We start from the raw sequence: 26140 nt of genomic DNA, 5'->3' as shown, positions 1-26140 counted from the left end.
TGGGAGGAGGGAGGCAGGTGCGGATCGAGGCGCCTGCGATGGGGTTGAGGGAGTGTGGTTGGCGGAGAGGAGGGCTGGGAGGGCTGTGGTTTCTGATGGCCAGGCGGAGGGGGCAGAAGGAGAGGGGGAGGAGTGATGCCGCCAACTCCAGCGCCGGTGTCGGGTCTGCGGCGTGAGTTCTGGAGGTGGGGGCTCTGCAGTCGCAGAGTGTTCCGAGTGGCGGTGGTTGGGGTGGACAAACCACCCCTTGACGCCGGTCATTCTGGGAGGTATGAATGATGGAGAATGCAGAGATGAGATGATGACAGTGACTGCGAGTCATTGTATAATAAGAAAGGGCGGTCATCGGACGACTGCGCTGCTTTTGTTGATTGATCCCTGGTCAAAAGTCAAGGTATCGGCCCATCCCCTTTCCCGTCCATCCCCTTTCCATCCATCCATCCCAGAGTCTGAGCGTACTCAACACGCACTCGACTGCGTACCATCTCAACACTTCGACTCTCAACTCATCTCACAAATCCCAAATATTGAGAGCAAGCAGGCGCCGCACCTCCATACCTCCATGCCCGCCGGCCCGGCATCAGTCATCGAAATTTGCCAATATGGACGCCATAGCGACGGCGGCCGGGGTGATCCGAATCGCAGCAGCCATGTCCGCCGGGCACATGTGCTGCGATTTGTTCGTGGCTGTTCGACAGATGCAGGAGACGCTGGCGGGGTTCTGTCTCGGCATCCTGCTGCCGATTGTCGTCGCTACAATGGCGGCGATGCGGTTCAAGCGCAGTTTGGCAGAGGCGGGCGTAGACAGTGTGGCGGCACCACTGTGCTTGTTTGCCACGGCGGTGCCGCTGCACATTGTCGCGGTGCATGTTGCGGCGCTGGACGTCGTGGCTGGACGCGGATGGGCGCGGTTGCGGTTGCCGTTGCAGTTGGCGGGAGGCACCACGTGGTCGACCAAGCCACCGATCCACCATACCTAAAAGGGTGGCAAGCATTGTTGACTCGTTGAGTTTTGGTTATGCGAATCTGGCGTGCGGTTTATCCAAACGTGTAAACTCGGCCATGCACACTGCATACGGAGCCCTTGATCAGAGCATGAACGACACGTCGTCGCAGGCTCTGGCCCCAGCACAAACTCGGCGTCGCCAACTCGCCGCTGCCGTTGTGTTAGACTGAATGGTAGACAGACCAGATATCGACGCGATTGAAGGATGTCATGCATTGCACCAACCCACCTCCAGATACAGTGTATCCCTCCTCGTCCCTCCTCAGAACAGATCACTACTTGAGTCGCAGCTGCCGCCTTCCTCCTCGACGGCCCCGTTCTAGACCGCCCCTCCGCGATTGCCACAGCGTCACCCACGCCCACCTTGCCTGATTCGGACCGGTTTCACCCACGCCACCTCACCCACCGCACCGTCGACTTGACCGTCTGCCGGCAAGTTTGACCGTCTGCCGCCAAGACATAAAGTGCGATCATCCCGAGTTTCCCACAGTTGTTAGCGACGAACAGCAATGACAACTTGGCGTCAAATTAAGCTGGCCACCCTTCACATCCCATAGCATTGCTCTGCACTCGTAGCCCATATCCCCCTGCTCTATTCACAATTATCTACAATCCTATCTACGAACATGTCTATAAACTGACCGGCACCTGCCCCTCTGTGCGGTTACGACACTTGCCGAGCTCATTCCTCATCGCGTCATTCTCACTCCCGACGGCAACCACCAGCCAGACATTGACAAGTGCCAATCCCACCCCTGCCGCCTTGAGCGCCATGAAAACATAATACCCAATCGTCTTCTTACGTGACGTATACCACCACGCACAGGCGAGTGGCACGAGGCTGACCGCGATGCTTGTCGCGACCTTGTTGGTCGGCGCGGTCCGGAGAGACTGGGTGACTGCAAGCGCCGAGTCGGCAGCACAAGCCAGAGTCACCTCGTGGCAGGGCAGTGTGGCATGGACGAGCGTTCCCAGGACGATAAGGACTCTAATCCCGGCCAGACCGAGTCCAACTCCGATGGAAGCCAAGCACTTGCGCGTGTGGCCGTCCCAATTAGGTTTGGATGGGAGGAAATGAAGGACGAGTAGGCCCCAAAATGGAGCCATCATCATGGCCAAGGCGCACGCTACAAAGACGGGGGGCGTCCATATCCAACTCTCTTCCAGAAGGGGGGCGAGTGAAGTAAAGACTGTCGAGGCGAGGTAGAGGCCGCCAGTGAAGGTCAGGAGGTGGAACGCGACGCGGGCGATGAATCCCGCCACGTCGCCAACGGTGTCGAGGGTGGTGGTTTCGAGGGATGGCGGGGGCGTCCAGTACACAGGGAGCGGAGAGTGCAGCCGTAATGGTGAGCCTAGGACCGAGGGGGCCGAGGTAGACGGCGTCGAGTCGATGGCACACTCGATGTCCTTTACGCGCCGTGGGTCATACGACATGGTGAATGGGATGAGGAGACGTGGCTTGGCCAGAAGGGCTGTTTATAGACTGATGCATTTCTATTGTCTATGGTAGTAGTGTTTGGTTCTTAGTTGGTGTTTAAAGCTATGACTTGAGAGATTTTAGGGAATGGGCAATGAACAGGTGAGCGATTTACAGTTGCGCTATTTACATGGCTCTGTAGTTACTGGAAAACAGACACACATTTAACGCCATCCAGACTCTCTCCGGCCACAGCCGACCATGTTGGCGCCACCCTTGCGCGTTCCATACACGGCCTCGCTCCGGGCCTCGGACATGGTCACACGGAGCACCGGTGTGACTCAGTCGCATCCAGAGCCATGGCACACGCTCACACGCTCACACGCCGCACCCTCCGCAGAATGATATAAGTGCGCTCGGACGCTCGACGCTGAACACTTCGGACTCTCAACACCTCGGACACAAGCAACCCACCCCACCCCACCCACCCCAGCATGTTTCCAAAGCGCTCGCGTACAGCGCCCACCACACCAACCCTCTCCCCCCTCACCCCCTTCACCCCCCTCCACTCCCTCACCCCCCTCACCCCCCTCACTCCGCCCACCGCCTTCGTCCCCCCCGCGCCACACACGTACCCCCCCATGTCGGCTCCGTCCGGCTCCGTCAAGCATGAGCGCCACTCGGCGCCTCTCGGCGAACGCGCCTTTCTCGCGGACATAGCCCACGACCTCCACCCGCCTCCTGACCCACACCCCTTCCTCGCCGAACCCATGCCGCCTCCCCACGCAATGGCAGAGTATATCCGCGACCTACGCCTGCGGCTGGTTGATACAGAGGAGGAGATCGAGTACCTCCAGGGACGCGTGCGTCGGGTCGAAGTGGATAATCATTACCTTTGCCAGCAGGTTAGCGCGCTCACGGAGCAGCGGGAGGCGCTGCGCGATCGCCTCGAGGGGCGGAACGGGAAGGGGAAGGGCAAAGAGAGGGAGGGAGAGAGCGGGTGGAAGGAGGGAAAGGTTTACAAGGAGGCACATTACGCTTAGAGAATAGTCAGCATGGACAAAGGGAGAAGAGGGAACAAGCTTTGGTCGCCGATCGGAGATGGTGCCTGTCGTGCATGGAATTGGCATGGACCCAAAGCCCGATTCAAATATATTCTCCACGCCGCCCAACTCGACATCACCAAGTCACCCACACACTTTTCTTACACTCCTTACGCTCCTTACCCTCCATCCTTCGACATGCCCATCACCCTCGACCCCGACGCAGACCCCGACGCACCTGCGCCGCACGTCTCCCCTCTCTCCGACCCACCGCCCTACACCCCCGAGCCTCTCCCCACATTATCAGCCGACGCGCGCGTCCTCGCACGCGACATCCTCGCCCTCCCTCCTGGCGTAAGAGCCATCGTTCTTGGTCTCTGCAAAGTCCCACCGTCACCGTCGGACGACGGCGACAGTCTCGCCCTCGCCGTCCACTACATTGTCCGCACGGCAGCACAAGCCTCCCACGCACGCACCGTCTGGCTGCGCGTCCTCAACTACGTCATCCTGGCATTCTGGATGTCTCTCCTCTCCTACCTCCCCGTCCTTGCAGCCTACTACTTGTCCTCCCCCCTAATCCTTGGGTTAGTTGGCGTTATCCACATCATCCTCCTTCCCGTCGCGATGGTCGGCACGCGCTTCGACCGCCTGTCGGGAGGAATTAGTGGAGTTGTATGGCTCCTCGCTGGAACCGGACCATTTGTCGGCGCGTGTATTCCGATCGGGGCCGCTTTTGGGTTTGGGGTTGAGGTTCAAGGCCTTTTGATGGTGTTGCAGGAAGGAGTCAAGGTGGCGGCGGCGGTGGCGGCCGTGTTTGGACTGTGTACGGCGCTGGTGTTGCGCCATATCGACGCAGACGTGATGGGATACTGGGCGATGGGCGTGCACGAGCTCCCAACGATGTACGAGTTCGTGACGAGTATCGTCGGGGCTGGTGCGCGGGCGTACGGGGGTGGAGGGGTGGATTGAATGCAAGTGTAGATAGGTGCGAGCACTTGCATGGTGCTCCGTGCTCAAGGAGGTAGATCGAGCACAGGCTCCGTTGAAGGACCGGGCGTCGAGGACCGGGTCGAGGACCGCGTCGAGGACCGCGTCGAGGACCACGTCGAGGACCGGGCGTCATCAAAAAAACCCCCCTCGACAACGAGAATGTTGCTCGCGTTTGACCTCGGGGTTGAGTTGGAACGCAGGCGGCGACTAGGCTGTACTGCACAATCTCGGCCACCTCCGGGTGAGCTTCTTATCTTACGGCATGGATTTTGGCAGCTGGCCAGAGCCAGATCGGTCATTCAATGCATTGGGACGATATTATTGGCCAAACCCAAGCCCATTACGCTCTGGATTGGTCCATCCAATCAAGCACCCCAGCTCCAACCTGGCCCCTCCACTCCACTCCCCTCCCACTCCCACTCCACCTCACAGCGTGCAAGCCCAATGCATCCAACTAGTCAAACTAAACTAATGCCAAACATGCGTACGAGAGGCGTTTTGGTGGCCTATGCCTTAAAAATTCTGCCTGTCAGCTCATTCTTCCAAAGACACGCACTATACATGGGCGTTTATGCCTTTATGCCTCGACCTCGACATCGACCTCGACGACCTCGACAACGACATCGATCTTGTCAATGGCCTTGGCCTCGGGGCTAGCCGGCAGCGAAACGGTCTTGCTCGACGGCGTGCTCCGTGGGCTCAAAAGACCTGGGTGGGCGACCATAAACGAGGCAAAGTACTGGTACGCCGGGGAGTCGACGTGCGCCGCTAGCGCAATGTACTCCTTCTCAATGTCCTTTGCGAGGGTAGAAATGCGCGAGTCGGTGCTGGCAATCTCGGCCTCGACGTCGGCGACTTCACGCCGCGCCTGGTCCAGTTGGCGCTGGGCTGCGGCGATATGATGCGCCGCCTCGACTTGACGGCGCTTTGCGTCGGCGAGGCGTTTCTGGGCATCACTACGCTCTGCGACGTGACGGGCCTTTTCGTGGGCAATTGCTGTCCAGGACGCATTGATCTGGGCACGTTCCTCGAGGTGCAGGTCCTTGAGCTGTTGAGCAAAGTCGTCGAGGGGGAGAATGTCCTCCTGGGCCTTGAGGGCGTTGAGGCGGTCGACGATGGATGACATTGTGAGTTGTGAGATGTGAGATGTGAGTAGATGGGGGTTGGAGTAGATATGCGACGGTTCTTATACAGGATGAGAGGAAGATAAGGAATGGCACGGGGTTGCCTGGGGTGGAATGCGGAGGGGCCGCTGGTAAGATGTAGCCAATTGCGGCGTCCCGAGATGAGGACTGTTCCACCTTGGCCCTTGTCATCTGGTCCCGTGCAGAGAGCGAGGGAGGGCACCAATCGAGTCTGATTCAACAACGAGTGATAACAGTTCTCTCCGGACATGACCGAGGCTCCACTTGACTCCACTTGAGAATGCCCCCGTTATTTGTCACGACTTTGCTTCCGACTGCAGCTGATATGAAACAGTTCAAGTGGAGGTTGAACCCCAATACCCCGCATCGGCTCTCGGCTCTCCATACGGTGACGATGGGCGCCATCGAGTCAAACTGATATCACAATGACGCCACGCAATGTCTGCTACGCGCCGAGTCGCGCCTGTGGACCCGTCGACTTACATTGCTCACACTACATTCTGACCGAGCTGGACCATCCGGGCAAACTTCAAGTCGAATTGCTCACATCTGTTGCCTTGGAGCCGCGTTTCATGCACAATGCATTCTCCACCAGCAACCCTCATCACTCTGACAGTGCGTATATGCACAATGCATTCTCCACCACTAACCCTCATCACTCCGACAGTGCGCACGGCCATCACAAGTAGCATTCCATCACACGTCGCTGTTCAAAGCATAAGCGTGGGCTTGATCCCCCCCACCTCCCAACATGCCCTCCCGCCGCGTCTCCTTCTCCGACCCCGATCCCCGCCCCCCCCAGCCCCGTCATCATCAACCTGGGCGAGATACGCTTCCGCAGTGGATCAGCCCGAACCACTCAACGAGTGGGAGCAGCAAACGTCTCGCGTATCGCCACATCTTCCCAGGGCGCACTCACAGAGATGACGGCTACACTGGCCGTGCGCGAACGCGCCCTCGAACTCACAGAGGAACGGTACGCCGCCGCCGTCCGCAAGAGCCAGGAACTCGAGAAGGAGATCATGCAGCTCAAAGCCGGTCTCAACGACGCCCGGTGGGCGAGGGCACAGCTCGAGATTCCTCCCCGCCCCGTGTTTTCCTTCTCTCCTGTCTCGCCCCCCGCTTATTCTTCATTCTCAACCAACCCCGTCACCGTGTGGCCAAATGACCGCAGGTCCTCGCCACAGCATGGAACCTATGGAACCTACGGAACCGTCTATGTCGATGTGGATTTCATGGTCGACGCCACGGGCCGCGTCACCCCCCTCAATGTCCGGCCTCGGTTGTAGATGGGTGATACTTGAAACTTCAGGATGGGCATTGCTTGCGGAGCCAAGACGATATCAGGAGGGCCATTGATCGTTTAACCAATTGTTTAATCACTCACAGGTAAAGCAGGAAGGCAGGTTGGAAATCCCATCTTGAGTCTTTACATGTCTACAAAGCATCAACGCACAACGCAATCACGTACGTGTTGATCCACCTGGACAATACTTCCATCATCTCATCACTCTGGCCAGTTGTATAAATCCACATATCCATCCCGCGCCCACTCACCCTCATGCTCGCACTCGCCAACATCTGCCTCAACAAGAGACCAACCAAGGCCTTAGTCAACACTGACCTCTGACTGGGCTGACCTTGCTCCCAGCCACGGTTCATGCGCGCCATAGGGCAGAGAGATTGACAACCTGGGATTAAAATCTCCCGCAATATATACACTGGCCTAGACACCCACAGCAGGGTGTTGGATCGCCTCGAAGGCTGGTATGCACATGAAATAGCTTTTCGCACTGTACGATCCTCTCATCACAAGGCAATGGGAATGAACAGACTGCAGTGCTCGGCGCATATGGACGAATTGAGTCTGCTCCAAAATCGAGAATGACGCAATAGACAAGGGAGGTATATCAAAGGGGATTTCTCTGGGATAAAAGGTTGTCGTTAGAGTATGCACGGTGTTTTTTCCTGCCTTGCACATAGAAATCACACGCGCCTCAGTGTTCCAGAGATCCAACTAGATCCCCAAAAGTGCGCGCAGAATCAAAGCTACATCGCCTACTCAGCTACTCCTTGCCTTCCTTCTTGGGCTTACGCGGCGCACACACCGTCCCGCGCCTGGACGCGTCGACGCACTCGTGGTCTGGCACACGCCCGGGCGGAAACCTCTCCAACACTTTACACAGCGACCAGTCTTGATGTACCTGGAGCAGGCGGGCGAGTTCATGGTCGGCAATCCCCTCCCAGAGGTGCGATTTCCGCAGTGCGTGCAGCAGTTTGAGGCGGGGAACGTCCTTGATCGTGTGGTACACTTGCATATCAAGGCTGACGGTGTGCAGAGCATGTCGGAGCGGGGTTGGCCACGCTGAGTCAGTGTGTTTGGTGTGGGGTGCTTACTGGCTGGTCCGGGGAGCGGCTTGGATAGAGTGTGCGTTTGGCCGGTTCGCTTGGATAGAGTGTGCGTTTGGTCGGAGCGCTTGGATAGAGTGTGCGCTTTTGATCGGGGCGGAGGCTGACTAGTGGGAGGTAGGGAGGTGTGCATCGTCTCGGGGCTAGGCAGATCGGTGCTTGGCGCGCGCGTGGTGGGTCCCGATGGCGTGCCACAGAGTGGTGGGCTGCGACCACGCTCACGAACGTATTCTGCCAGTTCCTCAAAGTCGACTAGTTCCAGGAGTGGGCGTATGGTGTGGATTGGCACGGCATGGTGCGACGCTTGGCGATCGGGGTGAGTCGGCATCGTCGTGTTGTGGATGGAGAGATGAGATGAGAGATGGTGCATGTCGCCACCCATCTATCGTGGCGATGCGATGCATCTCCAGCGTAGGTCTGTGCGTTCGCAAAGAACCATCACGCAACCGACGCGAGCTCATCGGGCTCATCGGGTACGCTGCACAAGTAGAAAAGAACCGGGGTTCGTCAAGGGATACAGACAAAGTTGTAAAACGAGTCGAGAAGCTCTGCACTCACCTCCCTATAGAACCCGCAACTCCTCTCCCGACATCTTACACCGCTCGCGCACGGTTTTGCCTACAAACCGCGACGCACCCGCACACTCGCGGTTCACCTCTTTGAGCTGTGCGCGTATAACCGCGAGTTCGCGCCGGATCTCCAGCATGACACGCGCGTTGCGAGCCATCTCGTCGGCCAGATCCGACCGTGTATTGTACTGGCTAACAGAATAGACAACGACGAAGGCACAAATCAGCGCCGGTCCGAGATGCACCATCCGCGCGGTTCCTAGAGCTCGCCTGGCCACGGTTGCGGCCGCGCACACCATGGCGAAAGTCAGGAGGTGGGGAAGAACAATAAGCGCAAACAGCGTGCCGGGGATATACCTGGCGTCAGGATGTTGAGCGCCGACTCACCCTAGAGCACGCGTTGTCTCGCATGCGCGCAGCACGACGTCCCATGGCGTGGGGGGAGGGGGCGGGGGGGTGGGCAGATCTCCCGATAAACTGTTGGTGAACGGTGGTGCCTCTTTCGACTCCACCGTGTCGCGTCGCAAGCCCCCCACAGCCTCGACAGATGGCATGCGCCAAGCTTGGATCTGCGCATCAATGGACAGCAGTGCGCCAGACGACAATACGCCCGAGGACAGTGCACCAGACATAGCGCCCGAGGACACGGGAAGCGCCGACGAGTCCATGTCATCGAGGGCGAGCGACGGCAGCGGCGACAACGTGCCGGGACTGTCGGCCTCTGACAGCGGGCTCCACGACGTGTCCGAGTCGGATGGTGGCCACAGCATGTCCGTCATTGGAAGTGGGCGTTGTCAAGAAGCTGTTGATGACGTTCTCAGGAATTATTGGGTCAGGTGATGAGGAACGGTCGGGTGCATGCTCCCGGGGTTACAGGAAGCTCTCACCTAACCAAGCTCGAGTAGGTCAATTACAAGCACACCCTGTTCCTGTATTCGGGCTCGGGCTGCAGAGCAAGAGCTAAGTACACAATGGTTTTATGGCTTATTTACACCTGCCGTGCCCTACTCCTTACCAGCCTTGAGGGCAGCGAGCTCGGCCCGGAGAGCCACCACCTGCTCCGCCAGCTGGTTCTGTAACCCAGAAGGCATCTCCTCGTAGACACCGGCGTTAATATGGCCGAGGAGGGCGTAAAGGCCCACGGCAACAACAATGACTGTAGTGCTGAGGATGTAAATTTCCACATGCTCGCCAACGTGTGCCTTGAGTTTGGCGCGCCGGCTCGATGTCATGACAATAACCGCGGCGAGAGGGCGCATCGGGAGAAGCGCAATGACCATAATCCCCAACAGGGCCGAGGCGCAGTACTCGATCGGCCAGTATCCCTGGTTGAAGTAAAGCACGGCGATGAAGAGGGGGACCATGAGGAGATGGGCGGCGATCTGGAGCGCGCCGGCTTTCTTGTACGCCGGGTGGTTCGGGTCGTCGGTGAGTAGGTGCCAGGTCGACTTGGCTGCTGCCGAGACCCCGAGGGCGACGCGGTGCGATAAGGCGAAGAATAAGACGGGCGGGAGGATTAGGATTAGGTAGATGTTGGTCCAGTACGATCTGGGTCAGTTTGAATTGGACAGACGCACGAATGGTTAGAAGCCGCATCGCGCGCTAGCGCGATGACACCCGACGGAGTAGGGGGATAGAGGGCCGCGAGGGATTCGCGGCGATGGCGGTCTTGGACTGGTTCGGGAGTTGGGGCGCGGGGTGGAGGAAGCTCAGACTGGGCGAGCGATAGACGGCGGAGAGGGTTCTCGGCAGTCTTGGCCGACGGTGGCATCAGAGGAGGCGCGACAGATGCCCAGTTGATGCTGCTGAGCGAGCCCTCGGCGACGGAAGTGCGGCGGTCCATGGCTAGGCCGTGAAAACAAGTGAGAAAGAGAGAGTGGAATCGTTGCGTGAAATGGCGTGCGAGTTACTGGTTGAAGACGAGAGCCGCGATGACGTGCGGGCGGGAACAACCTTCCAAGCGCCCTTGAACAACTGGCGAACCGAGGGCGAGTTTATCCTCTTATAGGCGAGTACGGGTTCGTGCAGGGCGAATCTTGGCAACTTGCACCAGATTGTACCGGCGCAGGCAGAGAGGGCAGCTAATGTAGAGAGTGCAGTACCCCAGGCAAAGGTGGCGTGTGGTCGCTAAGCACGGTGATGACTGAGACCAGCACCTTGGACATACCTCGGACATGGGCGCGGCAGACCCCTGTGACGCGGTGAGATCTGAAGTGAGGAAGAAGCCGGATGCGTTGGCTTGTGCGTACGTCACTCGCATAGTTCATGTTGTTGACGAGGCGGCAGGGCGATATCTGCCCATGACGAAGTGGATGGTGACAAGCACACTTCCGCACCGTTCTGTAAGTGGGTTAGGGATCGACCTCGCTAGGAAGCAGTGAGTCGGCCTATGGAAGCTGTTCCTGTCCGTGCTCGCTGCGACTGAATCACAGTATAATACCACTCTATTAAAGAGGTTTACCTCTCGAATCTGCTATACGCTTCGCCTCTCGTCGTCGTTTATGCCCTGTAGTCAGTATCAGATGGTAGAATACACGTACTCAATTGGAGCTGGGTCAAGCAGTGCCTATTCCGAGGACGGAGGAGCGAGTTTCGCACGGTGTTTCTCCAAAGCCTCGTCGTAGAGTTCATTCACCCTCTTCAGCACCTCATCAATCATCTGAACGCGTCTCGCCGCTCCGAAGGTGTCGGCATACTCGAGCATCTCCAAGCACTCGAGTCGTGCCTCGTCGTCGAGGTCGTTGGTCATCCTCATTGCCACCCACTTGCAGAACCGGTACACACAGTAATCAATCGCCCGAGTAATTTGCCAGCGTACCGGTTCGAGCACCGTAACCATGGGTCTGACGTAGAACATGACAAGTGGCAACATGGCCACCAAGTAGCACATTTGGGCGCAAGTTAAGAGAAGGTATTCCAGGGTGGTGGTGATCCTATCTTCGCCCACGTTGTGCAACACGTTCTGGTCCAGGAAGGAGAAATAGATGGCCGTAAACAATCCCCAGGCGGGGCAGAACTTGCCTATAGTTGTTTCGGGGAGGAATAGAAAGAGGTTGACGGCGCCTGCGCGGATGGCACGGCCGATCCAAATGCCGCGCCTGGCCGCGCGGTTGACCTCGCGCGGTTGGTGGACCGGACGGCGTGCAGGTGGCCCGCGAGGAGGAGGGCCAAAATCGACGACGGCGGGATTCTCCCACCCCATCAGACACCTGAACGCAAGCTCCATGGTGTAGTAAAAGAGGGGTGGTGTAGTTTGCCTTCCTGGAGGTGCGTGCTTGGTCGGCGCGGTTTATGGACAGCAAGTTGCTTCTGCAAAGAGTGGATGTGGAAGAATGTTCTTGACTAAAATCAAGATATTGGTGAGTTGGAGTTGTGGATGGAGAGAAGAGAGAAATGGTGATTCTCGAGTCGCTTCTGTTTTGAAGAGACTAGAGAATTGGCCACTGAGCGCCAACAGGACACCCTACCGATTCTCTCTGTACATTGGAGATGTGTGAGCTGTTACAAGATGAATGAAACCAAAGTCGCCATGAAAAGTGTCTTACACCACTCAATACTAGAACAGTTGTGTGTCAAAAGCGGAATGCGGAATCTACCTCTATCCAACGGTTTATCTCAACATGTGGACAGCCATATCTCAGCCATATCTCAGCCATATCTCAGCCATATCTCAGCCATATCTGCATATCTCACTCTAGCCTAGAGACAAAACTAAGCAAAACAGAGTGCTCTCTTTCTAGGTCCCTCTCCCTGCCCTATACCCTCCAGTCTCAACCCCCCCTGACCCGGAATACCAACCACATCGAGTACATGTTGCGCGCAAGCTGCAAGTTTGCTGCATAGTATATTGCTGAATGTTTGCGGCTGGATGTTGGCAAAGTATGCACCTTGTCCAAGTCAAAGTATCGCCCGTGCTTGATCACTCATCTTGCCCAATTGCCACCCATCTTGCCGATGTACCACCACCAAAACCTCGACCCAACCATCCATGTTCCACACTCTCCACAACCATTGCCATCGCCCTCTCCTCTCCCTGCCTGTCAACAATGTTCGTGGTACCTGTAGTCCGCCTCGTGGTGTAAACCCGCTCCATTGTTAAACACACCCTCGCCGTGCGGCCTGGTGTAACCCGCTCCATTGCCAACACACCCTCGCGGTGTGAGCCCGCTTCCTGTGCCTTCTCTCCTCATTTCCAGTTCATCGCGGTCTCTGCGATAATCTTCGCCTCGCTTGTCGCGGCCACTTTGTTGCTACCGGCGCCTGTAGGAAGAGGACTCGACGGCCGTCGCCGCCGGCCGCACAGCTCCACGCCGTGGCTGGGCGCTCACCGCCCGGCCTACACGGGCGCGGATCCTCAACGCCAGCGCACGCGGCATTCCATGTAGAGGCGTAAGGTGGTTAGATGGGATGCAGAGGCACCGTACCACCATTGCATCATCCAGCTCACTAAGCCACCAACCACCATTGCATCATCCAACTCACCAACCCACTAACCATCATTGCATCATCCAACTCACTAACCCACTACCTAGAAACCGCGCATGGCCAGCCACTCCTTGATCTCCTCGGCCCAGTGGCCCTTGATCTCGACGTGGCCCGATGTGGGACGGATATAGACCTTGGGCGGCGCCTTGAGCGGGTCGATGTGTCCGTCCGCGAGGTACTGCGCAATGTCGTTACGGAGGGCCTGGATGTCAGTGTCGTCTGGCAGTCTGGCAGTGTCGTCTGGCAGTGTCGTCTGGCAGTCTGGCAGTCTGGCAGTGACTTCCACTACTCGCCTCCTCCCTCCCTCAAACTCACCCCAACATCCCCAGAAATCTTGCGCACAACCGTGAGCCGGTTGCTCCGTCCATTCCGGTACTCGGTATACACGGGAAGATTGCCCTGCTCACTCCTCGCAACGAGGTACCCCAGTGTCCGTGGGCGGGGGGTAGGGGCGGCAGCGACAGGTGCGGCGGCCTGGACAGAGTACGCGCGAGCAAAGACGCGCGTAGAAGTTGATGCGCGGAGGGCGAGCATGGTTGTGAGGTTGTCGAGTCTGCAACGAGGTTGAGTGAAACGCGACCGAGACCGAGATGCAAAGAGTGGATGGCAAACATAACATTTTGGTTCCGTCGCCGAGTGCCGCCGACTTTTCCTCCACTTCCTCCACCCAGGTCCGACTTTGGACTGGGGCAGATTTACTCGAGTTCGGTACACCACCCACCGCGCTCGCTTGTCGGCACGCACACATCCATAACAATACTAGTACTACCGTATATCTTGCTCACTCCACGTCTCCACATCGCTACAGGTCCTCTAGATTAGGCTTTCGTTAGCGGGAGGATATCATCATGTCTATTTTGCGCCGAGCCGAGCCGAGCCGAACCGAACCATGCCCGCCGCCGCCGCTGCCGCCCGCCGCCTACTTCTTCGCCGACGCCTGGCCAGTGCCCATGAGGCGCGAGAACATGCCGGGCTGCGAGTCCTCTGCGACTTCAGCAGAGTCGGCGGCTGCGGGTTCCGCGCCACCGTGCTCCGTCTCCTCGGGCGACCTGGCCGCTTCGGCCTGCGCGCGCTCGCGCTCTTCGGTCGTTCCCTCACCAGTGCTAGACGCTGTGGCCTTGTCGTTGCGGCGGCTGGACCCCGGGCCAGAGGGCTCGTCGTGCCCAGTCTTCTTTTCCAGCTGCGGTTAGAGTGGTGATTTAAAGCTCAACTCACCGCGTAGCCGTTCGGACCGACTTCGACTTGCGCGTGACCGCGCTCGTAGGCCGGAATCTCCTCGTGCTCGTCATGCTCGTGCTCGTGCTCGTGCTCATGGAACGCGTGCTCGTGCTCGTCCTCGTCAGCCTCCATCGACGAACCCTCGTCGTATTCGTCCTCGTCATCTTCATCCGACTGGTAGCCAACCGCACGGACGGCCTGCGCAATCGGGCCGTCGCGCTCCATCTGCTCCGAGGCGACGAGGTATCTCGCAACCAGCATACGCAGGTCGTTCCATACCTCCATCATTTCCTCGTGCGAGCGAGCGCGGAACGTATACCCGTCCTTGCTGCCAAAGAAGCGCCCGCCAGGCGTCCTGCCGAACGCAGAGGTGCCGTCCTTGCGCGGCTCAATGTGGAACTTGTGCGACTTGGCAGTCGTCGCGGATGAGGGCGGGCCAAGCGTGCACGACGGCAGGAAGAGCGACCAGACGGGGCGGGTGGCGAGATTCGGGTCCGAGTTCGTGAACTCGTGAAGGAAGCCGGCAGGCGTGAGGACATAGAAGCCCTCCTTGTACGACTTGGTGAAGCGCTGCTTGCGCTCCAGGACGCCGCAGTGGACAGGAACGACGGCAGGGTCGTTGCGACCGGGGTAGTCGATGGCCTCGGGGTTGCGGAGGGGCGTCTCCGGGTCGAGGAGGTGGTCGGAGCGGGCGGCGAAGGAGATCCACTCGCGGTCCGGCATGAGCTGGCCCATGTTGATGCCGAGCTGGTGCCACGTCTCCTGGACAGACGCTGACATGCGGCTCTGCCACTCATCAAACGTTGCCCACGCGCTCTGGATCGAGCGCACAATGCCCTCCTCAAAGTGGGCCGAGTTCTGTTGCATGATGACAATCGACTTTTGCAGCGCATTCTCCTCGTGGACCTGCTTCTGGAGCTGCTTCATGACGGCAATGTTGACGGCATACGGGTCCTCCTTGGCGCTGAGCTGCATCGGTGTGTTGTTGCACGCCGAGATGGCGCGAGACAGGTCGGCAATGGACTTGGTCGACATCTCGCGCTCTCTTGCGACGCTCGCGGCCAGCTTGCCAGTGTCGTTCTGGACATTCTTGATGTGAGCCTTAATCTCGGTGCGCAGCTTCTGCAAGTGCTGCACAATTGATGAGTCGATGGTGCGCGCAAGCGAGGCATGCGAGTCAGCAATAACGCGCGTCTTGTCGCGGATGGTGTAGAAGACGTCCTGGACACCGCCTTCGCCCAGGAACTGGTTGCCGGGGCGGAAGGGCACCTGGATAACGGCTGCCAGCTTGGTCAGCTCTTTGGACGTGTTGCCCTCAATGTCTGCGACGCCCTCAAAGTACGCTTCGGTTAGTGTTGCCATGACGCAGGGGGGGCGTACCGATGAGCATCTTGACAATCTGCTTCCACGCCGTGAAGCGCTCGATGAGGATGTCGCTGGGCTTGAGCTCATGCGGGGCGGTGTTCTTCTTGATCTGGATGTGAGCGAGATCCGGGGTAGGAGCAACCTCAGCAACATACAAGAGACTGGGACCGGGAGAGGGACGAGCGTCCGCCCGATGTGGTGCGGGAGAGGGTGTCAAAATGGGACATTGTGGACGTGCCACTGGGCGAATGTAGAGCGATGGAGAAGAGTCAAGTTACAAAAGGGAGAGAGAGAGGTGTCAAGGAAAGAGTGTTGTGGAGTGTTGTGGAGCGTTGAGATTATGGAGTTGGTGTTGGGTAATGATGATGAGCAACAACTGTGTATGAGCCCGAGCTATGGAGTGGGTGGGGGGGGGGGGAGGGGGGGGATGTAGCCGTTAGACCAGAGGATGGACCTTATTTAGTGACCCCTCTACCGAGCGGGGCGCGAGATGACGTCACTATGATGATGACTGCGTGATGATTCCTGCTGATGGTTCGGACTTTATTCTAATCCTAACTCTGCTCTCTTTGCGCGCCGCTCACCATGGCCCTAAACCCTCAGTTGGCCCAGCAACTCAGCAGCCACCTACAGCCTCGCAGTCGTCACTCGATCACTAGCACCAGTTATCGAGTTGGCCCATCAGAATGACGATCGGCGACGTACTTGCCATGTTCTTATGACGTTAGCCCCCGTTCCACGCGCAGCACATGTTCGTCTCCATCGTCTCCATCGTCTCCATCGTCTCCATCAGCCATCAGCCTGCTTGGCAGCCTGTCGACTAGGTCCCGAGATCCCTACAACCAGTGACTAGTACATCTATCATCCACTTGGTTGCGAGATTGCGACACCATGTCAGTAGTGGCTTGTTTGTGTTCAGTTCCTGCAATCCTGCGCCGCCAATCAGTCATCTCCTGGCGCGAATCATACCTGATATAATCACCAAGCCGTAGGGCGCGTCGGGGCGCGTCGGCGCAGTCGGAAGTCATGTTCGGTTAGTCGGAGCTACGATGCCAGATACGCATTGACCGCCCGACGCAGATTTGACCGTGAGGCCTCGGCGCACTGGCCGTCGCGGCCACTCCTGGCCGAAGTCTACTGTATCATCTCAATGCTCACCTCGTCCCTCGTCAAGTTCTCCAGTTCTATTCCTGCCTCGCTGCCTCGGCCCAGCCTTCGGTCCACCTCCCCGCAACTCCTTCCCTTGCCTGCTGCCCTTCCACGCCCTCCCCATCGCATGACCCCCCTCTTCGCCAAAGACATTTCTAACGCCCTCGCGCCTGCCGGAGACGTAGCTGCCCTCCTCTCCGCGGCCACACGCGTGCCCGTCGCCCGCCTCTTGGCGCCTCTCCTACACAGCATCTTGGCCGTCGCCGTGTTCGTCATTGGCTTTGGGTTTCTGCGGACGGGAGGGATAGCTCCTCGGCATGGGCTGCAGCACGAGTCATAGCCTCCCTTTGACTGGATTGAGCAGAGCTCTCCAACCCCAACCACCCACCAATTCAACTTTGGACGTCGGAACTCTGCCGACACCTCATGTACACTCCCTTTCCCCACTCTCGTTGTCACAAAGTCACAATGCATAGATGCTAGATACCAGATACCCTCAGAACGCCGCCCCCCTCTCAACTCTCGTCCCCTTCACAACGCGGACTCGTGCATTCTCCACTTCATCCTGCACAACTGCCCTGGTCGCAGGAACGAGCGCCTCCCACTCCTCGTCGACAGCACGCGCAAAGCGGGACGCGCAGACGCTCCCCTCGGTAGAGAGAATGTTCGTGATCGCCTCCCGCAACTTGGTGACCGTCGCTGTAGGGACGGAAGAGAGCGGAATGGCGGGATGAGAGGCCATGATGGACCGACGCTCCTTCTGCCGTGCGCGGCGGCGGGACGCAACTGTGTTGCGGGCTCCGTTGGCGGTTACGGTAGCTTGGGTCTTGTTCTGTGATGGGGTCTTGGCTGGGGTCTTGGCTGGGGTCTTGGCTGGGGTCTTGGCTGGAGTCTTGACTGGAGTCTTGGCCGGCGTCGCCGGTGCTGCCAGCGACACTCTGGCCTTCTTCGCCGATGCCTCAGGCGCCAGGCTCTTACGTTTCTTCGGCGTCTCCGCGGGCTTCGGGGTACCCTCGTCGTCCTCTGACTCGGCCTCGGGCTCGGACTGGTGAGCCTCAGCCATGGGAGTAGCGTCCTCGGCGTCGCTAGCTTCCGACTCGGCCACGCTCTCTTCAGCGTCCGACTCGGCCTCGGCCTCGGCCTCGATCTTGATATCGTCGTCTGCGTCGGCCTCGGACTGGGCGTCGTCTTGGATCTTGACATCCTCCGGACGCGCAGTGTCATCGCTAGCCACACTCTCGGCCACGCTGACCCCGCTGGCCACGCTCTCCGTATCCGCAGCGCCATCCGTCGACTCCTCCTCCTCCTCCTTCACCTCTTCCAACCCTTCCTGCTCTTCTTCCATAACAGCATTCCGCAGCCGGCTGCTGCGCTTAGTCGTAGCCCGAGCCGGCGCCTTACGCGGACTAGCGCGCGGACTCGCACTCGTCGCCGCCTTACGTCTCGGACTGGCTCGCGGACTGTCGGTTGTTGCGGCGACACTACGCCTACGCGTGGTCGGGGCGCTCTGGACTTCGTCGGCGGCATGCAGTGCGCGCGTGGGGGTGAGTGCCTCGGAGGCGGTACGGGACCGTGTTGAGACCATGTTGGATGTTGTGGGTGTGGGTGTTGATGTTTGGGCTCGAATTTTGGAGATCTGGACTAAGTTGTGGAGAGCGAGGACACGAGGGCTGACGTAAGATGACAGGTTTCAGTGGTTCAGGGGTTCGGGATGCCCTGGGTGTGCGCCTGTGTGGTTCCTTGGCAACCCTTTTGGCATCATCTCGATCCGCTCCATCTCTCTTCGTCTCTTCTACATTTCCTGTCCAACCCAAACCACACTCATTATGCGCCTCTCCCTACTTCCCCTCCTCTTCATAACAGGTGCTCTAGCACAACGATTCACAACTACTATCGGCGAGGAAATTGTCGTCGCTACGGCGTTTACTACCCGTGGCGAGACGACTACGCGTATCCTGTGCGCCATACCTCGGGTTAGCTGACATCAGTGACACGATCGATACGGTTGAGAAGACGACGCAGTCGTTTACACCTAGTGGTTCGGTGTGGGTTACTACCGGTTGGATAGTGGCGTGGTGGAGGTAGCGCACACGTCGCATTCCTTCCCTTCCTCTCCTCTTCCTCACTCTCTCCAACCCCTCACTCTTTCTCTACTTCCTCGCTCTCTCCCACATACTCCTCCTCCCCCTCTGCTGCTCCTCATCTCTCCCATCTCCTTGTTCCCCACCTCTCTCCCAACCGCTCACCCTTCCTCCTCCTCTCCTCCTTCCCCTCCTCCTTCTCTCCGCCCTCCCTGTTTCCTCCTTTCCCAACAACCTCCCTCCCTTCCACCCCCTCTCCCCCCCCTTCCCACTAACCCCAGCTCCTTCAACCCAACCGACACCTACACCGTACCCAAGCCAACCCGCATCGCGACTTTAGGCAGCCCCTCGCCCCTCGCCAACTCTGGCCTCGCAAATGTGACCGTCACAGCTACCACCTCAGCCGTACCCAGTGGCACGAGGATAGGCCTAGGAGCATACCAGACCTCTTTACAAGCCGCTCAAGCGACGCAGTCTGGATCAGCCTCCCGCATCCTCCCAGCCGCACCGCTAGCCTTGGCAGGCGTGGTGTACGCGCTCATGTAATTTGGACAATTGTATCCCTCTAGACTCTATGTATCACTCCACCACCTCCGCCACCCCTATCACTCCGGCTCCCACCATCCTCCGCCGCCGCCCTCATCGTCCGTCAGCTCATCTCCGCCGCCCATGACGTAGCGGCCACCAGGCCCGTCGCCCTGGCCACTTTCTCGGTCGTTGCGGTCGATCAGACCCGCGGCAAGCTCGGGCGCATGGAGTGAGCCGACACGTGGTGCTGGCGAGGGGAAGGTACGGTGAGGCCAGACCCAGCCGTTTGTTGAGGGGGGGACGAGGAGCGGGAAGAGGAGGGTAATCGGGGGGCTTGGGTCAGCTGTATCACAGGGTTGGGAGCTGCTAGGCGGCGAAGAGATGAGGTAGAGTGAGATGATGAGAGTGGTTAGGGAGCACTCACTACCCCTCCGGCCCTATGTTGAAGAAGAACTCGAGGTTACGCCGTTTCCCCTGGTCATAAGGGTTGAGGTATATCTGTTGTCAGCTGAAGGGATCGGGCAGCTGCGCCAAGAAACCTCATATCAACGAAGCACGGGTTGCCAGCACCCAACACTGGTCCTCTTCGTAAATCGCGGCCTCCTCCAGCATCTCGACTCTGGCTCGGCGTCACTCACCAACCCCTCTTCCTTGGCCTTGCGTGTCAAATACTCGTTATCGTGACTCTCAATGCTTGTCTCCCCCTTCGCGACCATGTAGAGATGCCACCCTCCGAGGACGGGGACGGCGAACCCAATAGCAATGGAGAGTACCCAGATGAGCGTGAAAGCTATGCGGGGGGTAAACGCTGGCCACTGGGGTTAGCGCGGAGCGGAGCGGGGAGAGCGCCCCGAAACACTATAAGGTCGGCGGAGCGAGGAGGGAACGACCATGAAGAGGACGCCATACGCCAACTCACAGCATGCCTCATATCCACGCTCGTCCAGAAGTGCGGGTATCCCAGCACCGCGACAACCCAGCACGCAAAGCTGAGCCACACCATGAAGAGCACGAAGTGGCGCTGGTTGTGTAGTCCGACACAGGCGTTGATCCCTACAAATCAGCATCCATGGGGAGTTGGAGACGAACATGGACAGTGGTGGTCCATCTGGAGTACGCAGCGGTTGCATACGCTGCAGTGGTGTGTGCGCTGGAGTCAGCGCGGCTCGAGGTGCGCTGCGTCTCCAGTTGCTAGCTCGTCTTCGGGCCCCCTCTCAGCTCGCCTCAGATCACTGGCTCGCTCACTCACCTCAGGCTTAGGCCCCTCGCACTTCCTACACCTCCGCACCCGCATCCCCAAGTGCGGTCCAGCCGGGATCGGTGTCGGCCCCTTTCTCTCCCATCCCCACCTCTCTGGAGTGAAGAAACTCCCCCTTGCGGGATAGAGCAACCGCGTATCCTTCTCACTCCGTGCGACGGGGTATCCTGGCGAAATGTGGGTCACGAGGTAGTATTGGCCGTACATGTTCAATGGGACGAGGACGTAGATCGGGAGGAAGAGGAGAGTTGTGGGCCATGAGAGGGCGCTGGCCACTACGTCGACTGGGGTTAGCAAGACAGAGGTATCCCTCCTCTCTCTTCCTCCCTCCCATCCACACTCACAGAACACAAAACCCCCAACACTGGTCAACACCCACGCGAGACCGATGAACACGGGCCCCGCCGCGCCCGTAACATAATCCGCTACGCCCTCAAAGCATCGAAAGCACCGAATAACGGCGCCGCTAGCGGCGCGAATAAGGGACATCTGCCGGGAGGGGAGGAAGGGGGAGAGAGATTGGCGAGTTGGGTGCAATGTCAAGATCTGGTGCGCGCACAGAAACCTCCACCTCTCATCCAAGCTACCCAATCTCGCATCTCGCCACGTTGCCGCGTTGCTTGTTGCCTCCACCCATCAATCCATCCATCCATTCACAATGAGTAACGGCAGCGGTAACGGCGACGCGGGGCCGTCGTCGGCACTGTCACCGACGTCGCCGCGTGTGTCGGTCGACATGCCCCCTTTCTCGGGGGACGAGCTGGAGCGCGTACGGGCCGAGAAGGATCATTTGAGTCACCAGTATCGGTCGTTGCTGGGCAAGTTGACGGCGATGCGGAATACCCTGGGGGAGAAGTTGAAGGAGGATGCGGTGAGTTGCGCGCGAGGGCGGGGTTGGGTGAGAGGAACGGCGAGGCGTGGCGAGGGGAGGAGAGCGGGAGGAGGCGGCCATGAGCGGAAGAGGAGGTTGGGGTGGTTGGGGTGGTTGGACCTGAACCCCCGCTGACACACAGGAAGAGCTAGACCGCCGCGAAGCACAGATCAACACGCTCACCGACGAGAGCTCGGCCCTAAAGGACACGATCACTACGCTGCGCTCCGAACTCGAATCCGCGTCAACCGAGTCTGCGTCTCTGAGCTCCCAGCTCGCCCAACTCCGCAGCCAGAGCGACAACAGTAGTTCCGACGTGCTCTCTCTCACCCGGGAGATGCGCGAGCTTCGCGGGGATATGGAGCACCTGCGCGCCGAGCGTGAGGAGTGGGAGGCTGAGGCCGCGCGCGAGCGCGAGCGCCGCGAAAGTCTCGAGGATGAGATGCAGGCAGCCGAGAGGCGGGAGCGGGTCGCCCACGATGACGCGGAACACGCGAGGCGGCGGGCCGAAGGGGAGAAGGAGCGGGCGGATAACCTCCAAGAAGTGTTGGGCGAGTTCCAGAATGGTGAGGGCAAGACAAGGAGTGGGCCACGTTGACCCCAGCAAAGGACTCGGAGCTGCGACAAGCGACGGCCGAGCTCGAATCTCAGCTCAAGCGCGCGACAGTCCAACTCTCTGAATTCAAACTACGTTGCGCCAACGCCGAGTCGTCCCTCTCCGCCCTGTCGAATGACGCCGGGCGCGTGGCGCAACTCGAGAAGGAAGGGAGGGAGAAGCAAGCCATGATTGCCAAGCTGCGACACGATGCGGTCGTCACAAACGAACACTTGACCGAGGCGCTGCGGCGACTGCGCAAGAACCAGAGCGACAACAATGTCGACCGGCGACTGGTTACCAATATCCTGCTTAGCTTTCTGACTACCGCGCGCGCGGATAGCAAGCGATTCGAGATGCTCAGTTTACTGAGTACGATTCTTAGCTGGGACGACGAAGAACGCGAGAAGGCTGGGTTGCAGCGCGCTCCTAAGGGAAAGGCACGGAGGCCGAGCGTCAAGGAGCCCGAGGACGATGCCATGAGCGAGGTAAGCTACATGCAAGGCGGACTGACATTAGTCATTCTCCAATCTATTCGTCGAGTTCCTGCTCAAGGAGGCGAGTCAGGGGCGCGATGGCGATGCGTCGCCTTCACCAAAGCCTACGCCGCGCTCGCCGGGAGCATTCTCCCCCTCACCTGGAACGCTCGCCCTCTCTCCGCCTGCTAGTGGGGCGGGGACGCCCCTGTCGAGAGGGTACAGCTACACGCAGCGGACTCGGGCAATGAGCACGACGAGCAACACGAGCCGGGAGGGGAGCAGTGCGAGTCTCGACCGCATGGTGGCGGCTGGGAGAAAACAGAGCTTTGGACTGAGCGAGGCGATGCGCCAAGGGTAGTAGTGTATGTATGGCATTGTAAAGCACACGAGACGAGTACACGCTCCAGACCAGCACAACCCACAATCACTCTCCAGCTCCCCCCTAACACTCGCCACCCACACCCCATCTCGTCTAAGGGCCACATGCATCTCGACGGCCTGCCGGCCATGACAATACAGGAGTAGATGGTTAGTCGGTCTTGCCGCCGGCCTTCTCGGCCGCGCGAATGCTTGCCTGGTCCGTCTGAGGGCCGGAAGCAGCGCCAGTGAACTGCTCCATGAGGCCCGGGGCGGCCTTGAATGGGCGCGCAAGGGGGCCCTCGGCGGGCTTGCCCCAGATGTGGAGCTTGGCCTCGTTGCTCTCAAGCACGCCCTTGACCGTGGTGATGGACTGGACAAAGAGCTGAGGTCAGCCAACATTAAGGAAACGCACAGACTGGCCGCCAAAATGACTGCCTTAATCTGATTGCGTGCGCAAACTCACAGGAGGAATGTAGCCCATGTAGAGGTGGAGGAAAAGCATGAAGGCCACGCCGGTGAAGAGACCCTTCATAGCCTTGCCAGTCTCGGCGAGGTCGTAGTCGCGCACAGTCGTGGTAACCAGCTCGTCCTTGGAGTCGGGGTTCTGAAATCAGCTGGAGCCAGGGAGGATGCCCGGCGGCCATATTCATGTAAACGCGCGTCGCCACGCGACCACGCGTCCACGCTTCCTGCGGAGAGACTTACCATTGGCGACTTTGGCTGCACGTACTTGACGACGGTGAGGTCGTTCTTGGAGCGGATCTGGCGTCAACTCTGGCAGGCAGACTTGGTAGACTTGGTGGTGGGGATCGGGTGGCACTCAACACGCCCACCAACCCGCCACTTCGCCGCCTATTAGACCAACCTTCATGGTGATGAAGTAGTAGATCGCAAACGACAGCGCCTGGCCCGCAACATACATGCAGCGGAGGTAGAACACGACCTTGGGGTCATCGGTCGGGAGGCGGCGCGCGACTGAAGTTAGCACCGTCGAGGAGAGCGAGGAGAGACGCACTCTGCATGGCGCCGAGCGAGACGGCGAGGTTGGTGATGGCGGGGTTCATAGCGAGAACGAGTGTGGGCGTGGACCGAAACGCGAACGTGAATCTGAGCGAGGGTGTCTTTTGAACGACGAGGAGATGAGTTGATGGAGGTGGAAAGTCGAAGAAGGCGCGGTTACCACTCTCAATTCAGGCACCCCCTAAACCGGGCCGACCTCCACGTCTCTTGGTCTCTTGTTGCAAGGTGCCACATCCACGTGCGAGTTTTAATGCCGGGCGATCTCCCCCGACCCGCTCTCCGCCCGGGGGAGCATGTCTTCTCACTGGCCCGAAGTCGTTGCTCGCTGTCCTTGTCCCGTCCCGCACCCACCCAGCATGCGCCCCCAGATCGCCCGTTCCGTGCGTACGCTTGGCCGCCGCGCCAACTCGTCCAACGCTGCCGACAAGGCCAAGGCCGCTGCCCAGGACGTTGCAGAGAACCCCCAGGTCAAGAAGGCCGTTGAGTCTGCCAATGCCGCTTTTACCCAGGCGTCGGCGGCCGTGTCCCGCGTGACTGGCCCCGTTGGCGACAAGGTCGGGAACATGCTTGGCGGTGAGTCAAGTCTGACAGGCAGACAAGAGAGAGGGAAAGCACAGGCAAGGCAGGGGAAGGGGAGGAAGAGGACGTGGGAGCGCCGGGGTTAATGAAGCGCAGGGGTGGGCGCCCACAGTGATGAGGTGATACTGGGTGCTGAGATGTCGGGAGGATGCTCGATGTGCTGGAGGGGTTGCGCCGAGGTCGCGGGTCCTGCGCGAGCTCCGTGCATAACCTTGGTGTGTTTGTGTGAGCGACGATCCGGGCGATTCTCCAGTGTCCGATAACGCTCGCCGAGTGTGATCTGGCCATGACAAGCCCCCGTGATATCCAGCATCGCCGCACACGCCCTGCCGTTCCAGTGCGCTCACGGGTGCGGTGGCTCGACTCGCTCGTGCGATGGGGCACCCCACTCGGGTGACCGCAATACAACCGACCACTCACCGAATCCCCGTTCCTCATCCGCATCCAACCCGTCTCCGCCCCCCCACTCCCAACGATACCAACACTGCTCCCTACCAGCTCCTGTCCCAATCCGAACACACCTGACACCAGCGTACAAGAAGCCCCTCACCTACAACTGGAACGTCTTCACCTCGCTCTGCCGCCAGGTGTACCAGGCTGAGAAGCTCGCCCCTCCCACCAGCCTCAACCAGTGGGCGTCGGCGTACTCACAGATCTTCTCCGCCGCCGCCTCGCCCGCGTTCTGGCAGAAGGCCATGTCCAACGGCCAGGCTGCCAAGATTGCCGTTGCTGTGAGTTTTGCTCCTGCTTTTTGCTTTTGCTTTTGATTTCTTGGGGTGGTGCGGGTCTAAGGTGGCCGAGAGAGGGATGTCTGAGTTTCGCGTCTCGAGACGATCGACATTCCATGCTCGCGTTCTTGTTCAGTCCCGCCTGGCGGTGGCGTCGAGGCGAAACATAGTTGCCTGGCGTAGGGTAGCTGCTGTGCGAGCGGAGCTATCAGACCGAGAGACCTCGAGGTAGTGCCCTTCCTGCCTCGCCGAAGATTACTCCACGATGCAGCATCGCACTCGCCACTCGCCAGCCAGTACCCGACCCCATCTCCAACCCCCCATCTCCGCACTCTTACTAACACCAGGGCGTCGAGGCGTACGGCATCTACAAGGTCGGCGAGATCATCGGCCGCCGCAACCTCATCGGCTACAAGTCGTCCGCCCCCGCGCACCACTAAGCGTAAAAAGGCCTATGGCCGTGTAGCAAAGGGCCGTGTAGCATGCATATCTGCACCGGGTGTGGTGTGTGGTGTGCTTTCGTGTGATGATATGATGTTTCTTGGATTGTAGCGGCTGTGCCAAAGCCCCATGTTGGATCCAGAGTGAGCGTCTGCATCGGGCCCGATGGAAGATGAACGACCCTGGACGCCTCGGCCCATGGCGTCAATCCACGCCGACGTTATTGTCCTCGTCTCAATCGTCTCACACCATCGTCCCATTGTTCCAGTTCAAACTCACGTCGACGCGTCAGTCCAGGACGCGTTAAAAGATCTCAGAGAGCCTTGTCCTCTTTGACAAAGTCGATCAAAGCGAGCCAGCCAGAGCCCACCAAGCGAGCGACTGAGGACCCCGGCCATTTCGAA

General features: G+C 59.3%; 18 protein-coding genes across 18 annotated transcripts; 8 read left to right on the top strand and 10 right to left on the bottom strand.

Annotated features, from left to right (window-relative positions):
- Window positions 1–602: 602 nt before the first annotated feature.
- On the top strand, window positions 603–980 carry CcaverHIS019_0703600 (uncharacterized protein; the record flags this gene model as incomplete). The annotated part of the gene is made up of 1 exon (XM_060603784.1): window positions 603–980. The coding sequence occupies one exon, from the start codon at window positions 603–605 to the stop codon at window positions 978–980; it is 378 nt and encodes a 125-aa protein (XP_060460044.1).
- Window positions 981–1636: 656 nt separating this feature from the next.
- CcaverHIS019_0703590 (uncharacterized protein) lies at window positions 1637–2440 on the bottom strand (the record flags this gene model as incomplete). The annotated part of the gene is made up of 1 exon (XM_060603783.1): window positions 1637–2440. The coding sequence occupies one exon, from the start codon at window positions 2438–2440 to the stop codon at window positions 1637–1639; it is 804 nt and encodes a 267-aa protein (XP_060460043.1).
- A 624-nt stretch (window positions 2441–3064) lies between these two features.
- Window positions 3065–3466, top strand: CcaverHIS019_0703580 (uncharacterized protein; the record flags this gene model as incomplete). The annotated part of the gene is made up of 1 exon (XM_060603782.1): window positions 3065–3466. The coding sequence occupies one exon, from the start codon at window positions 3065–3067 to the stop codon at window positions 3464–3466; it is 402 nt and encodes a 133-aa protein (XP_060460042.1).
- Window positions 3467–3664: 198 nt separating this feature from the next.
- Window positions 3665–4435, top strand: CcaverHIS019_0703570 (uncharacterized protein; the record flags this gene model as incomplete). The annotated part of the gene is made up of 1 exon (XM_060603781.1): window positions 3665–4435. One exon carries the CDS (start codon window positions 3665–3667, stop codon window positions 4433–4435), a length of 771 nt encoding a protein of 256 aa, XP_060460041.1.
- A 598-nt stretch (window positions 4436–5033) lies between these two features.
- Window positions 5034–5582, bottom strand: CcaverHIS019_0703560 (uncharacterized protein; the record flags this gene model as incomplete). The annotated part of the gene is made up of 1 exon (XM_060603780.1): window positions 5034–5582. The coding sequence occupies one exon, from the start codon at window positions 5580–5582 to the stop codon at window positions 5034–5036; it is 549 nt and encodes a 182-aa protein (XP_060460040.1).
- A 942-nt stretch (window positions 5583–6524) lies between these two features.
- Window positions 6525–6890, top strand: CcaverHIS019_0703550 (uncharacterized protein; the record flags this gene model as incomplete). Its single annotated transcript, XM_060603779.1, has 1 exon — window positions 6525–6890. The coding sequence occupies one exon, from the start codon at window positions 6525–6527 to the stop codon at window positions 6888–6890; it is 366 nt and encodes a 121-aa protein (XP_060460039.1).
- A 777-nt stretch (window positions 6891–7667) lies between these two features.
- CcaverHIS019_0703540 (uncharacterized protein) lies at window positions 7668–9358 on the bottom strand (the record flags this gene model as incomplete). The annotated part of the gene is made up of 3 exons (XM_060603778.1): window positions 7668–7966; window positions 8608–8936; window positions 8967–9358. The coding sequence occupies 3 exons, from the start codon at window positions 9356–9358 to the stop codon at window positions 7668–7670; spliced, it is 1020 nt and encodes a 339-aa protein (XP_060460038.1).
- A 225-nt stretch (window positions 9359–9583) lies between these two features.
- On the bottom strand, window positions 9584–10422 carry CcaverHIS019_0703530 (uncharacterized protein; the record flags this gene model as incomplete). The annotated part of the gene is made up of 2 exons (XM_060603776.1): window positions 9584–10127; window positions 10157–10422. The coding sequence occupies 2 exons, from the start codon at window positions 10420–10422 to the stop codon at window positions 9584–9586; spliced, it is 810 nt and encodes a 269-aa protein (XP_060460037.1).
- Window positions 10423–11145: 723 nt separating this feature from the next.
- On the bottom strand, window positions 11146–11805 carry CcaverHIS019_0703520 (uncharacterized protein; the record flags this gene model as incomplete). Its single annotated transcript, XM_060603775.1, has 1 exon — window positions 11146–11805. One exon carries the CDS (start codon window positions 11803–11805, stop codon window positions 11146–11148), a length of 660 nt encoding a protein of 219 aa, XP_060460036.1.
- Window positions 11806–13107: 1302 nt separating this feature from the next.
- CcaverHIS019_0703510 (uncharacterized protein) lies at window positions 13108–13598 on the bottom strand (the record flags this gene model as incomplete). Its single annotated transcript, XM_060603774.1, has 2 exons — window positions 13108–13266; window positions 13380–13598. The coding sequence occupies 2 exons, from the start codon at window positions 13596–13598 to the stop codon at window positions 13108–13110; spliced, it is 378 nt and encodes a 125-aa protein (XP_060460035.1).
- A 284-nt stretch (window positions 13599–13882) lies between these two features.
- On the bottom strand, window positions 13883–15874 carry CcaverHIS019_0703500 (uncharacterized protein; the record flags this gene model as incomplete). The annotated part of the gene is made up of 5 exons (XM_060603773.1): window positions 13883–13887; window positions 14163–14244; window positions 14280–15625; window positions 15663–15756; window positions 15803–15874. 5 exons carry the CDS (start codon window positions 15872–15874, stop codon window positions 13883–13885), a joined length of 1599 nt encoding a protein of 532 aa, XP_060460034.1.
- Window positions 15875–16797: 923 nt separating this feature from the next.
- Window positions 16798–17136, top strand: CcaverHIS019_0703490 (uncharacterized protein; the record flags this gene model as incomplete). Its single annotated transcript, XM_060603772.1, has 1 exon — window positions 16798–17136. One exon carries the CDS (start codon window positions 16798–16800, stop codon window positions 17134–17136), a length of 339 nt encoding a protein of 112 aa, XP_060460033.1.
- Window positions 17137–17292: 156 nt separating this feature from the next.
- Window positions 17293–18381, bottom strand: CcaverHIS019_0703480 (uncharacterized protein; the record flags this gene model as incomplete). Its single annotated transcript, XM_060603771.1, has 1 exon — window positions 17293–18381. The coding sequence occupies one exon, from the start codon at window positions 18379–18381 to the stop codon at window positions 17293–17295; it is 1089 nt and encodes a 362-aa protein (XP_060460032.1).
- A 241-nt stretch (window positions 18382–18622) lies between these two features.
- On the top strand, window positions 18623–19423 carry CcaverHIS019_0703470 (uncharacterized protein; the record flags this gene model as incomplete). The annotated part of the gene is made up of 3 exons (XM_060603770.1): window positions 18623–18753; window positions 18785–18841; window positions 19159–19423. 3 exons carry the CDS (start codon window positions 18623–18625, stop codon window positions 19421–19423), a joined length of 453 nt encoding a protein of 150 aa, XP_060460031.1.
- Window positions 19424–19482: 59 nt separating this feature from the next.
- CcaverHIS019_0703460 (uncharacterized protein) lies at window positions 19483–21152 on the bottom strand (the record flags this gene model as incomplete). The annotated part of the gene is made up of 7 exons (XM_060603769.1): window positions 19483–19738; window positions 19830–19903; window positions 20044–20220; window positions 20325–20458; window positions 20495–20555; window positions 20655–20947; window positions 21008–21152. 7 exons carry the CDS (start codon window positions 21150–21152, stop codon window positions 19483–19485), a joined length of 1140 nt encoding a protein of 379 aa, XP_060460030.1.
- A 169-nt stretch (window positions 21153–21321) lies between these two features.
- CcaverHIS019_0703450 (uncharacterized protein) lies at window positions 21322–22966 on the top strand (the record flags this gene model as incomplete). The annotated part of the gene is made up of 4 exons (XM_060603768.1): window positions 21322–21534; window positions 21677–22100; window positions 22139–22617; window positions 22649–22966. 4 exons carry the CDS (start codon window positions 21322–21324, stop codon window positions 22964–22966), a joined length of 1434 nt encoding a protein of 477 aa, XP_060460029.1.
- Window positions 22967–23137: 171 nt separating this feature from the next.
- On the bottom strand, window positions 23138–24032 carry PHO88 (uncharacterized protein; the record flags this gene model as incomplete). Its single annotated transcript, XM_060603767.1, has 5 exons — window positions 23138–23350; window positions 23432–23572; window positions 23674–23730; window positions 23834–23943; window positions 23984–24032. The coding sequence occupies 5 exons, from the start codon at window positions 24030–24032 to the stop codon at window positions 23138–23140; spliced, it is 570 nt and encodes a 189-aa protein (XP_060460028.1).
- Window positions 24033–24344: 312 nt separating this feature from the next.
- Window positions 24345–25735, top strand: CcaverHIS019_0703430 (uncharacterized protein; the record flags this gene model as incomplete). Its single annotated transcript, XM_060603765.1, has 3 exons — window positions 24345–24561; window positions 25099–25298; window positions 25643–25735. 3 exons carry the CDS (start codon window positions 24345–24347, stop codon window positions 25733–25735), a joined length of 510 nt encoding a protein of 169 aa, XP_060460027.1.
- Window positions 25736–26140: the final 405 nt, after the last annotated feature.

The sequence above is a fragment of the Cutaneotrichosporon cavernicola genome, assembly GCF_030864355.1.
Source record: "Cutaneotrichosporon cavernicola HIS019 DNA, chromosome: 7b".
In the NCBI taxonomy this organism is placed as follows: domain Eukaryota; kingdom Fungi; phylum Basidiomycota; class Tremellomycetes; order Trichosporonales; family Trichosporonaceae; genus Cutaneotrichosporon; species Cutaneotrichosporon cavernicola.
This window is presented reverse-complemented; position numbering and strand designations above follow the sequence as displayed.